We start from the raw sequence: 13,476 nt of genomic DNA, 5'->3' as shown, positions 1-13,476 counted from the left end.
CGCCAGGATTTTCTCTCACACAGACCTCATACTCAATGAAGCCCAAACTCACTCACGAACTCACCCCAAATCCGCGACTTCCCATATAACTCAGATATATTTGATCTTCTATCTGGTACCCCTGCACCCACACTGGGTCCCTTTAGTCTATTCTCCACCCTTTCAGGAGCTTTCCAAATTCAGGTTCTCAACGTGGCTTTGAAAGCCCTGCGTGATTTAATTCCTGCTCATCTCTCCAGACACTCACTTCTTGCTCTGCTGTAACCAGCCTTTCTTTTCCTAACTCCTCTTACTCTTCAGTTAACATAACGTTCCTCTTCAGAGAAGTGTCCCCATCTCCAGTTCCCGCCTGCACACTCCCAAAGCTCTGTTCCCTCCCTCCATGACACTTACCCAAATGTAACTGGCACTTACTTGTCGGGCACTACAGTGTAAGTGCCTAGGGCAGGATGTCTTGTTCTCTCCACGTGCTCCTAGCACCTAACATGGACACAGCATTCCAAACTTTGCTGAGTGCATGGCACAGTGCCATATGGTTCCCACATAGCAAGGTTCGAGAAACGAATCTCCTTTCTCTTTATATGCTTTCTCCACATTTGAGAATCAGCCCTATTTTGGGACTAGGCTGGCTTACCAAGTGAGACAGGTCCTGCTTTCTCTAGCACCTACGTAGTCCTGTATTCCAGTCCAGGGCTAAAGGAAAAAAAGGAAGGAAAAAAAGCTGGGGGATGGTAGGGGGAAAAAATCCCCCCCCCCCCCCCGGCCCCGGCATGCTAGAGCTAAGACCCATCAGCTCAACAGAAATTCACTCCAACGGTGAATGCCTGTGTTTGGAGGGTGTATGTGGCAGGCTGGCTTTAGAAAGACATAAACTGCTCTGAGGTGGAATTAAAGCTAATCCCAACCCCTGAAAAGTCCTTACTTTTGCAAAGCAGCGTCCAAATCACTTTGCTAATTTGCAGCTTGTTTTCGTTGGCAGCCTGTTGATTCAGGCATGGATGGCCCTTCCTGACACAGAAAGGAGGAACCAGTTGACCTATCTGCCATATGGTCAGCAGCGATTCAAACTACGCATTCCAGCGGGTTTGGTTAGGAAAACTAATATTTGAAAAGCCATGGATTACTGAGTGAGAAGTGGGAAATTCTAGTTGCGTTTCACGTCTTGCTGATGGCACTTTGGCCATTGCTGAAGACAGAAACCACGGAAACCACAGACATACAATGGCTCGTGCAGCATGTTTTTTCTTTTTTTTTTTTTTAAAGATTTTATTTATTTATGTGACAGAGAGACAGCCAGCGAGAGAGGGAACACAGCAGGGGAGTGGGAGAGGAAGAAGCAGGCTCCCAGCGGAGGGGCCCGATGTGGGACTCGATCCCAGAACGCCAGGACCACGCCCTGAGCCGAAGGCAGACACTCAACAACTGCGCCACCCAGGCGCCCCAGTATGTTTTTTCTGTTTTTGATCTGTACCCCTTTGTTGTGTGAAGCTGTAGGGTTCCTGTGTTTACTCCAGAGCTCCTAAAGTTGAGAACGCTGTATATTCATAAATGTTTAACTAGCTTTTGCTTTGCAAATTATCTAGGCTTGGAGTAGAAAGGTACTGCGGCATAGTTCAAAACGCTAAGGATAAAGAAGATCTTTCCCGTGAACAGGATTGCTGTTGGCCTATACAGACCGTTTCACCCAGAAACTGGAAAAGGGTGTCCCAAGATGCAACCCTACCAAGGCACATACCTCGACAAGCTGAGCACAGGTTAGATTTTGGCCTCCACTAACCCCCCTCCCTCAAGTGGGTGCTTTGTGCAGTGCACAGACCGTACAACTAAACATGGTGGCCCTACCTTTATATAAATGTATATATTAATATAAACCAGGGTAAAACATTACCAGAAGTCTTATTTCAAAAGTTATCATTTTAATACTTTCACCTAGAGAGATAATGAAACATAGCCTAGATTATAGCAGATTAGATAAAAATACATAATTCTATCTTCTAGAAAAATGATTGTGGTATTGGCAAATCAAATGGAAAAAGTCAATAAGCAGATCTGAGATCATCTGAAAATGGTTAGTTCCTTGTAAAGGTTCAGTACAACCTATGCTTAGTAAATAATTGCTAGTAGAACAGACACATGCACCAAAAGGAAACTAGGAACCTTTATATTAACGTGAACGGTTTATCTGTCACATTAACAACTCAGAAATACTACATGTGTGGAAATGGTGGACAGTAGACAATGCCTCATCAGTACATTAAACAGAAACTGATTTAATAATACCTATTTATTGAAACAGACTTATTAATTGGTATTAAGTACTTAAGCTCTAAAAAGAAAAGCCAAAAGGAAACAAGGACTAATGGTGGAAAGGACTTTGAACTTTTCCTTTTAGAAAGTTAAAAAAAAAAAAGTACCCATGACTGTGAGAGCTTATTAGTTCCTTGACAGCTGCCACACGACATATTTTATATGGCGTGAGGGAAGATGGTCAAAAGATCTCAACTTTTTGGAAGTCAGCTTAAAAAGTGAATGCAACTAGCATCTTTGGACTTTACAGTATGGAATGTAATTCCCTTCATAATGAAAACAAAATCATGTAACTTTATTCAAAGGTTTAGGCACTTTGCAGCAGGCCATTAAAGATCTAGTAAAACTGGTACGAAAAAATAAGTTTATGGTGTAAATATTTAAACACAAATGCTATTACATTCAACAAAGAAGCGAGAGAGGTCTTAAATGTATAAAATATTTTCATTCTGATGAATACACACTGGAACCATCCTGCAGAGAAGTGCACTGGCAAGTACTATACTGTATTTCCATTATGGAGTTATTTGCTGAAGGCCTAGAGAAGAGGAGGCAAACTCCCAGAACCAGATAGTGAGTATTTGAGGCACCGCAGGCCACATACATCTCTGTTGCATATTCGTCTTTCTTTTTGAATGTTTAAACAATTTTAAAATGTAAAAATCGTTCTTACCTTGCAGGCCATACAAGTGCTGGGTTGGTCTGTGGGCTATAGTTTGCCCACCCCGGTCTAGAGCCATATGATACCATAAAACATTTTTATCATTTTCTTTAAGGTGCAGATGACCTCAGAATGAGTATCTGTAGTGAACTATATTTACGTGCTTAAAGATCTCCCTAAGAAATGTGCTCTGATGCAATCTTAGTTACTTCTCCAAACTCAGTGTAAAAGTGATGTTCTGCAAAGACATTGTCAGCAGTTTCAAAGAAAGCTTCTTTTATGACAATTTTGTGAATAAATCACCAGCGACTAAATCTAGTTCAAGTATCAGCATTGTATTCTTTAAAGCAATGAAGCAGGTCTTGTTAAGAAGGGTTGAAAAGGAGTTGTGAGCAAAGTATGACCTGTGGCTGGTGCTGTAATAGCAACAGCTGCTGAGCTAAACAGAGTGGGGCAATTTTAGGTCACCCGTGACAAAGTTTTTGTTTTTAGGGTCTTCTAGGAGAAATATTCTTGTGATCATTTTCTACACTAGCTGCCAATCAAAACAGGTAGTCATTTGCTGGATTTGATAATAAATGAAGGTCTCGTGAAACAACACTGGCTATTGAAAGTGAACTAAAATGGGGATTGGTACTGCTTACTGCAAATGGCCAAGTCTACGTCTGTTACAGCAGAAATTCTGTAGCTAATAATTCTACTTACATTCTTTAGTGCCCGGTCTTCTCCTTAGCTGCTCTGATTGCCTATCAGGGAAAGAACTGTTGCTTGGCGAAACTTGCTATCCCTTACACGTTTTCCACTTTTCCCTCAATGATGTGAAGGTTTCATTATCCAACGTCAAAGTTTACTGTCTCAAGCCAGGGTTTTATCTTCAGTTCGAATTTCAAGTGAAGCAGTTGTTTGTGTCTGTGTCTAGGTCATTTCCAAATAAAATAAAATACTGAAATGTCAATTACTAAACATAAGTTTATCTTCTGACTTATTTTTGATTAAAGATATTTGGACCTGTTATTTGGCTTAAAGATTATTTTGACTAAAGATATTTGGGCCTGTTAATAAACATGTTCTTTCATCACATGAAGAAACTGTACTATGAAGACACATATGCCTCTAGAAATTGAAGTGGGACATTCATAAATGTGCTAATGCACAGAATGCTGGTATGTGACAATTCACAACTGATGACTTCCTCATTTTCACTGGAAATAAAGGTTACTAAGGGCTAAGAATGCTAATCAATACATGTAAGTCAAAAATACTAGAAACAATACAGAAAGGAAGCAATCTCAAAAGGCCTGAAAGAAATGAAGGATGTGTTTTTGTTAAGGAAAAAAGAAGAGCAATTTTGTCCTCAAGTAGGTGCACAGAGGTTGTTGAAAGGTTGTTCCAGAATGAGGAAGGGGAAAGGACAAAATCCTGCATGGGCATAAAGTTGTAAAGGGTCTGCCGAAAAGGGCAGGGGGCAGGGGGTGGAGGGGAGAGAGAGAAGGGGGGGGATATCTTATTCATGTGGGCAAACTGGCTGAGATTGAATACATTTATTTATAATCTATTTTTTTTAAAGAAATGAGCTCAGTAGTATACGGATGCAAAACTACAGGTTGAAATTCCCCATTAAAAGGACACCGTTTCTTGGATTATTGGAAATTTGTCAATGTCCTAGCTGTCCATATCCTGGCAGAATGTGATCATTCATAACTTCCATTATCTTGAAATGTTGAATGTCACAGAGACAATTACATTTCCTTGTCAACTGCATTATAAAGAACTCTCATCAAATCTTAAACCATGGCCATTTAAAGCCTTTTGTCGCTCACAGATACTATTCTATTCTGATGTCTTCCTGAAAACTCTTGTAATCAGCTGCAGGGCTTAATCTTCAATAAAAAAGGATTGTCTCAGGGACCCACAGTAAGACTCTAGCATGTGCTCTGGGGTACAGGCTTCTGATGTCATTGTTCAGGTAATTTTAAGATCATACCCTGGATTAATGATTTTTAGAACAAATAGAAAAGCTCATAGGTTCATAAAATCCCAAACTAAGAAACACCTGAATTTATCACATGGCACTGAGTAGCCTGATAAAGAATGACCTTTGTTCAGAATATTGCTGGTTCTTTAATGTTTCATTTTCTGGATTTAAGAAACCCTCTTTCTCTTAAGCTATCTATAAATTATAGCAATTTAGTAGATTATGTCTTTGTAAACAACAACAAAACATTTACCTTTTTCTCCCTGCCTGATCCATCCAAAATTTGGAAACCCTTTCTGAAATTATTTTCATGGCAATATAGTTATTTGAGTAAGTTCAGTAAGAATTTGTTCTTCTAATAACAGGACACAACCGGAAACACTGGTTATATTAGGCTCTGATGGAGTGTCATGTATGAGAATGGTGTGCATAGCATCAGAGATGACCAGGTTTAAGAAACTAAGATGGACTTTAAGGAGCCAGTGCTTATAAAGCCTTCCTGGAAAACCCACCTGGCACCTGGTTTACAGGATTCCCAGCCTTACAGTTGAGTAAGGAAGGCTACTTTCTGGCAGGCTCAGAAAACTTAGGATATTTTGGGGACCTTGAGAAGGAATTCATCCAAATCTGTGGGTACTACAAGTGAAGTCTGATGGCAAATTCTCCTAGCCTTGAGCCTTTTAAAAGTCCAATCTGAGATTCCTAATAGAAGTTCCAGCGAAACAAAATTAAAAAGGCCTATGTTGTCAATTACCATTCTTGCTACATTTACATAAACAATCAGGCCAAGTTTGATGAGACGACTTGTTTTGCTAACAAAAATAGTCTTACCTTGATTATCTTTGATAAAAATGGGGGTGATTACAGAGAAATTTTATGTTTCAATGGAAAACTATAACCCACCATTGCGGATTATCAGATTCTAGTCCTGTTCATTGTCCTTGAGCTATTTTCACCTCTTTGTAAGCTGAATCCTGCCATCTTGTGCACTTTGTCAGCACTTAACTTTTCCAACTTTCTTCCACCCTCCTGACTTGGCACCACTAAGAACTAAACTGTTTTCCAAAGCCCTGCAAGCTGAAGGGAACCTTAAAGGCTTTATCCCAACAGTTTGGGCCACTCGGGAAGTTCACCAGAACATGGTCCTCTGAGCTCCAAGAAATGCCCACGACTGTGAGATTGCCACTACCATTGTGACTCTGCCACTTAAAGACATTTCAAGACTAGTATCTAGAAATCATTTGGGTTGACTCTCTCTGAACTCAAGAAACTGAGTTTATAATCCACTCCAACTATTAGTTTTGGTTTTTCCTTTTCTTTATCCATATGTCTCTGCTTTCTTTCCCTTTGCATATCTCTTACCTCCCAGCTTTTAACCTGAATCTCTTCTCAGCCACTACCTCAGCTTCTGCTCCTTGAAACACCTTGGGAAGTTTTAGATGGGGGAAATAAAGGGGTCCAGAATACACCACTGTGGCATTAATATAATAATAATAATAATAATAATAATAATAATAATAATAACAATAATAATAATAATAACAATTATTTTGAGCTAAGGGCATCTGAGACTCAGCAGATGCAGGAAGAAGCTCTTCTGCACTCCCTCTATCTGCCCCAAAGTAGAACCTCCCCCAAAGAACTCAACTGTTGCAAATTCTCTCCCTGAGACTTGTGGGGCCACAACTAAGCAGACATTGTCATTGTCACAAAACTATCATATCTCCCTTCTTTCTCCAGAGGACCTATTTATCCTTTCTGAAAGCCATTTGTTCTCCCCTAAGTGCCCTTTCTCCCCTCCCCTTATTGAGAAAGCACACGAGCCCGAATTATGCCTTGTTGAGTCACCCTTTCCTCTGAATTCTTGTGCACAGATATGAATAAAAAATCTACATTTTCTCTTGACAATCAGTTTAATTCACAGGCCCCTAACTACTAGATCTAAGAGGGTGGAGAGGTTTTTCTCCCCAGCAGGAGAAACTGTTAAATCAAGTGGCATGTTCACATGAACCTCAGCAAAACTGCCAACTTCTCATCTACAACCACAGTTAGACATTTAGAAGTTTCTTATTCTTAAAGGAAGTCCAACAGCATAAAAAACAGCGTTGAAGTTTCCCATTCAGGTGGGTCATGACTTTTTTTTTCCCACTTTACAGCCCCCTCTACAAAGGGGTTTAGCTTTTAGCCAAATTTTACTCATTATTTCCAAATGTTTACAGCATAGTGAATAAGCTGTAATTTTAGACACTGAAAAACAAGACAAAGTCATCAAACTAATTATATTACGGCACTGATAAGATGCAAAATGTAAGACCCAGGCAGATCTACAAACTGCCACATACTTGCAAATTCCAATTATAACGGATTCTCTTGGAAACACCCGTTTCATATAAATATGTATCCAGTAGCACATCATAAACCACAGGGTTAAAAGAATTTCTTCTGTCATGGAAATGTGGACTTGAGAGCTACAACTGTGCAACTTAGCAACAAATTAGTTTTTTCAAGAGCAAAGTGATATGGAACCCACAGGGCTCATAAGAAAACCTTAAGCTAAATCATTATACTTTAAGGGGCATTGGCTAAATTCTGAAGGAGTTGGCATTAAAACAGAACTTAGTTTTGGGGCACATGGCTGGCTCAGTCAGTAGAACACATGGCTCTTGATCTCAGGGGTGGAAGGTGGAGCCCCACGTTGGGTATAGAGATTACTTAAAAATAAAATCTTCAGAAAAAAGTAGAACTTAGTTTTTTCAGGCATTTAAAGATTTTCACGCATTGTGTACCTAAAGTTTTTGGTCTCTTGATATTGACTCCTACCTCCTCTTTAGTATTAAAAAAACCTTCTTAGTGTAATGAAAGCCTAGTTTAACAGTCCTAGAACTTGTGCATTTAGGGTAAACCATAATATTTTATCTAATTCTGCTAAACCAAATACCACTATTTGGGGTTCTCATTTGTAAATTATTCCAAAACGAATGTTTCTCATCAATTTATCACCAATCATCAATTTATAAAATAATGCAAGGATAAAAGAGATCACTTCGGGTGTTGGCAACGTTTCATGAAAGCACCAAGGTGGGGAGGGGTGGCGAGAGTGACTAACCAGATGAGTCCAACCACCTTTCACACAGTTTTTCCTTAAAAAAAAAAAAAAAGTCAAATTGCTTTCAATTTTTTTGAAAATGGCAGGACATTAAGATGTGCAAGCAAACTGCTTCTTTCAGTCTTCTTAAGGTATTAGTGTTTTCTGGAAGGTAATTTGCTATAGGACTCACAGGGGAGCACCTTTCCCATCAGATGATGTGTAAACAAACTACTGTTTGCTCAGCAGAAAACAGGTTTTCAGGAAGTCTGCCAAGAAAATAAAGGGAAGTGGGGGGCGGTAGTAATCCAACCCTATAATGCCCACCCAGAATCCTAGAAGGGAAAAATAAAGGCGTTGAAATAAAGTCGATGTAGTGATATCCTGAAGGTCAGCAGTATTTCCGTAATACTTGCTACGGCACAGAAACAGTCTTGAGTGTGCAAATACTTAGGCTGCTAGAAAGAGAGCCGTATGTGAGGCACAGACTAACTTGGAGAGTTAAGAGTCTGGATTCGGTCTCTGCTTTCTGCTCAACACTTCTAAGATGCTTTCTGCTTTCATGTCACTGTTTTCACAGCAGGAACAAGGGTCTCTGAAGAACTGGCCACAGCAATACAAGTCATCCAGCAGTGGCCATGCTTCTCCAGAGGTGCTGGACAACTTTCTTCAAGCGACTACAGGGGGTTGTGGCTGAACTGCTCATTCAGCAAGCTGCTGGAAAGGACCCCCGTGTCAGTGGGGGGCTCTCCACGCCCTGTGTGACTGGGACACACAGAAACTCAGCTGCACCTCGCTAGCTGCACGGTCAGGAAGGTTGCGCCTTTGCTGCCACATAGATTCTTTACACAGAAGTGTATCTTGAGTGAAAAGTACGAAAAGACAATGGTGTGAAACAAATGAACTTAATAAAAAAATGTAAGATGGCTGATAGCCCAGGTAGCTGCATGTGAAGCGTAGCCAGCAGTCAGAATCTTGTGGCAAAAGAACAGTTTTGCGGGCTGTGTGTTGGAACGGCTTAGACTTAGATTTTCTTAAGGCACAACCAAAGGTCTCTAGATCTGTTTTGGCAAGGGTTTTTCTTGCTGGAGGATCATAAAGGTAGGCAGAAGTATCAGCCTAATGGCATGTTGGCATGCTAAGGTAAGGAAAATACTATTTCGACTAAAACTAAGGCTAGTCGGTGAAGAAAAACAACAAAATTTGTATTGGTTTTTAATTTGTACCAAGGAGACTTACTGGATACTGGAGAAATGACAGGAGTGTTTTATACCTTTGCATAAGAAAAAAAATGACTTTCCCTTTGAAGCTGTAGCTTCAGGATTTAATCTGGTCAATGTCACCACGTGGTAAAAACAATCTGGATTTTATAATGCATGAGCAGGAAAAAGTTGCAAAAATGCTAAATGGTGTGGAGCTACAAATATGGTGATACATCAGCAAAGGGGTCAAATAAGCTTTTTACTCCAGATAGGTGTTATACTTGTGAAAAGTGATCCAATTTGTTATACATTCAAACCCAAATTAGAACTAGCTGCCTTACAATGATATTTCACTGCCATTTCTTAGCACTTTAATTTTGGTGAGTTCTGTTACAAGTTCAAGTACGTTAGAGCTGTTCTCAACTCATATCTATTTCCTTCAAAAAATGAAGGTGCAGATATCCTAATAAGCTTTAGGTAAATAGGATCCTGGGTCATTTTAGCTCTAGTTAACCCGAAACATTTCCCTGGGCATAACCATAGCCTCTCCAAAAACTGGAAAATATGGCATAATTTAAAAAGTCAAGAGTGTAACAACATTCACAGGTAACTTCAAGTAAGTTACACTAAGAGGATGGAATATGGGGGGTAGGCCAGACCACCAATCATGTTTGCCTAGCCATAAAGCCAGTGAAAACTTAAAGATCTGCAAAGATCAAAGAAAACTGAGAAAACACCTTTAGCTGGCTGAAGGTATAACATTCTACAGGTGTCCTCATGGTCATCATAAATATTATAAGGTGACCCACCAACTCAGATTGGCTGTGGCCGCACCCAGACACCTCAGAGCAAACTGCAAATCTGGGATACGGCAGGTATGGAACCTGGTGGCAGGTTGGAGCTTGCTCACGACATACTGAGGAGCACAAAGGCAGACAGCGAAGAACTACCAGAATCCCACAGATGGCTCTTTTTCACCCTGGAAAACCATTCATGAGGTTACTATGACAAGAATATAAACCAAGGCTGACAGCACTAAGTGCTGGTTCCACGGCTCACCATCTGGATATGGGGTTTTGCCAGTACTTAGCTGTTTTGATTATTTAGTCAACTATTAAGCAAAGTATAATTCACATGCAAACTTTATCAAAAAAGGGAAAAAAGTTAATTTCCTATGACCCACACAAATTGTTAACCTGTTAAGAAAAGCCTCATTTTTCCAGCACTCAAGTATATACACACACATCATGTCTGTGTCTTTTTAAACATCTTAGGGTGAGGGTGAGGAGGAGAAGGACAATGAGATAAAGACACTAAACATCCAACAAGCCCCATTCCTTATTCTCTGTGTGACTGGCAGCATTACTCAGAAAGTCACTCCTTTGCTCTGATGGTCATGATATATTTGAATGTGTAGATCTTTAAGGATTTCCTTATTCACTTGGCCAGACCTATGGTAGGTGCTTTTTTGTTTTCTTGGTGGAATAATTCATCAGTGCTTCCTTAGAGGCTCAAACAGGATCACTGGCCAGATTCCGAAGAGAAACTGTTTGGAAACAAGTGAGGACAAAATGAAAGAAGGTAACTGCTGCGTGTTATCCCTGAAAAAGAACCTATGAGCTAGGTGTGCTAACAACTGTCCTGGTATTAGTAGCCTGAGTATGGCATGGTCCTTCCAGACTTGCACCAGATCTCAGAAACTATTTTTATTTAATTTATTTAATGGATTAAGCTTCTATTTTGTCAGGCATGGAGCTGGGCATTTTAATCATCTCAGATTCTTAAAACAACTCTGTAATGTAGCTATTAACAGCTTCATTTTATTGTTGAAAAACTAAGGCTTAAAGAGAACAGACTTGGCCAAGGTCATAGAGCAGTACATGCAAGAGCTAGGATTCAAGAGCATCTGGTTCACTCTATCTACTACCTTTCCACCCCACCCCCTTCTTCCATCTGTGGACCATCCTCCCAATACCCTGCCTCTCCCAACACATCCACATGCGGGCACACACGCACACACACCCACCCCAGGAAGGGAACTTACCTTTACTTTTGGCCTATATCTCAGGTAAAGAGTTCTTGTATATAAACTGAAAGAAAAGGGGAGGGGGGAAAGCTCTTCAGATTAATTTTTAATTAATAAAAACTGGCTTACTGACAAATTTAACCATAGTGCCTCTGTACAAAAAAAAAAAAACAACACTAGCAGATTCTTTGTTCATTTAGCAACCGTCTTCTGAGCAGCTACTCTATGCAGAACACTTGGCAAGATGCTAAGGAAGGCAGAAATGAATATTCTCAGACTGTGACCTCAGGATGTTTGTAGTTTAGTGGGGAGCACTCCACTCATACTTGATGATTCATATCATAATTGCCAGTTTCATCTTCGAAGATATATGGTAGCAAGGATTAAAGTAGAGTATTCTTAGAATATTTTGGAAGTGGTTATACCAGCTCCAGAAGGATTACAATACAGGTATGAGATAATCAGGAAGGCCACGAAAGTCTTCCTCACAGTAGCCTTTAGAATAAGTAACCTATGAAGACGAGACTGGATTCTAAATCAGTGCAAGTAAATAACTTGGCTAAGATCGTTACACAGTTATGAAGGGATGGAGCAAAGCTCCAAGCTCAGATCTTTTTACTTCCCTGTGTTAACTCTTTGTTTGAAACAAACATTTGTACAGTACTTAAGTCTTAAAAGGGCACATGTGTTGTATTATTAATAATTCTCAAATCATCCCTCTGAAATATTATTTGCATACTTCATTCAATGAGGTACCCAAAAAACCAAAATTTCCAAAACTGAAGCTTCAATACCCAAGCTTCTTTTATTTTAGTTATTTAGGATGAAATATGTCTAAAACATATTCTATCTTCGCTGCCTCCTTAAAGAAAAATCAAAGTAAAACATTTTAACATTAATAGAAAACAAAACAAAAAAAAAGTAAGTCAAAATGCTGCCACCAAATATAGTCAAAATGCTTTATTTTTTTTCTGTATTTACTTTAACCCTTGTCTCCATACAAATTAGTTTTTACACAGGATTAATAAATTACCTACATATGATTTTAGTCTGTTTCACTTAAAAGTCAAAATTATGCAAATATCTTTCTATGTGTTATAAAATTTTCACATTTATAATTTTAAACGGCTGAATAAAAGATATACTATAATTTACTTTATAATTCTACCTTATTGGGTAATTTATTTTTCTTCTGTTATCATTGTTGCTTTGCTAATTAAGTGACACTGTAATAAACGTATTTGAGTGTACACACACATTTTCACTTTTCTGGGTTGTTTAGGATAAATTCCAAGGAATATAATAACTGGGATAAAAAATATAAATATTTTATTTTCACAAACACATATAGTATCGAATTTCTTTCCAAATGGGTTACATCAATTTACAATGACAAGTAATGGGTGATCATAGCATTTCACTGCAACTAAAGACTGCAGTAGGAAATTTCAAAATACTACAGAGCTCACTTAATGGTTATAAAAAATATCTCACTGTTTTATTAAATTTTTTTTTTCAATAGGTAATATAATCATTTGGTAATGATTTGAAAGAGTACATAGTAAAAAGGTCTGTCTCCTACCTGGTACCTTCACTCGAGAGATAAATGCTGGTACTTACCAGTTAACATATACCCTCACAAAGATAATTAAGTATTTTTGAGCACATATATATATTTAGCCGTCACTTTTTCACAAAAATGGATATTCTGTTTTATAAGGCATTTTGATTACCATTTAGACGATCAGTTTTCTATTTGCTTATTTACACCAAATATCCCCCCTCACCCCCCTCATCATCTGGAGGACTGGCCTTTCCCTCTCCTCTGTTATTTTTTAAATTTAAAAACAGTTTCAAACTTACAGGAAAGTTGCAAGGTTGGTAGGAAGAATTCCGTATCCCTGTCTCCCAGATGCCAAATTGTTATCATTTAACCACATTTGTTTTACACACACACACAAACACATGTCCAAGTGTATATATTATCCTATACATGTATGACATGTTGCCCATCTTTGTATGACATGATGCCCATCACCCCTAAATATTCCAATATGTATCACATAAAACAAGGACAGTGTCCTAAATTACTATAATACATACAACCCTTCCACTCAGGAAATTAATACAATGCTAACATCCAACTCAAGACTTCATTGTAACTAATTTTGTTGACTGTCCCAATAATTTCTCCTTTTTTTCCTTTCTGATCCAGGTTGC

General features: G+C 38.9%; 1 protein-coding gene across 6 annotated transcripts in view; it reads right to left on the bottom strand.

The window, feature by feature from the left end:
- Positions 1–2,396: 2,396 nt before the first annotated feature.
- Positions 2,397–13,476, bottom strand: part of ACER3 (alkaline ceramidase 3) — a 176,037-nt gene continuing 164,957 nt past the window's right edge. For all 6 annotated transcript variants that reach the window (XM_045816290.2, XM_045816292.2, XM_045816289.2 and 3 more), the window contains 2 exons: positions 11,275–11,320; positions 2,397–10,776 (listed from right to left, as the gene is read on the bottom strand). In XM_045816290.2, coding sequence (XP_045672246.1) covers positions 10,723–10,776; positions 11,275–11,320 — 100 coding nt within the window. In that variant the 3' untranslated portion in view covers positions 2,397–10,722. The remainder of the gene's footprint in view (positions 10,777–11,274; positions 11,321–13,476) is intronic.

Source organism: Ursus americanus, chromosome 16 (genome assembly GCF_024610735.1).
Source record: "Ursus americanus isolate L20-20 chromosome 16, mUrsAme1.1.p, whole genome shotgun sequence".
NCBI classification, from domain to species: domain Eukaryota; kingdom Metazoa; phylum Chordata; class Mammalia; order Carnivora; family Ursidae; genus Ursus; species Ursus americanus.
The sequence above is the reverse complement of the archived record's forward strand: the minus strand, read 5'-3'. Positions and strand labels throughout refer to the sequence as shown.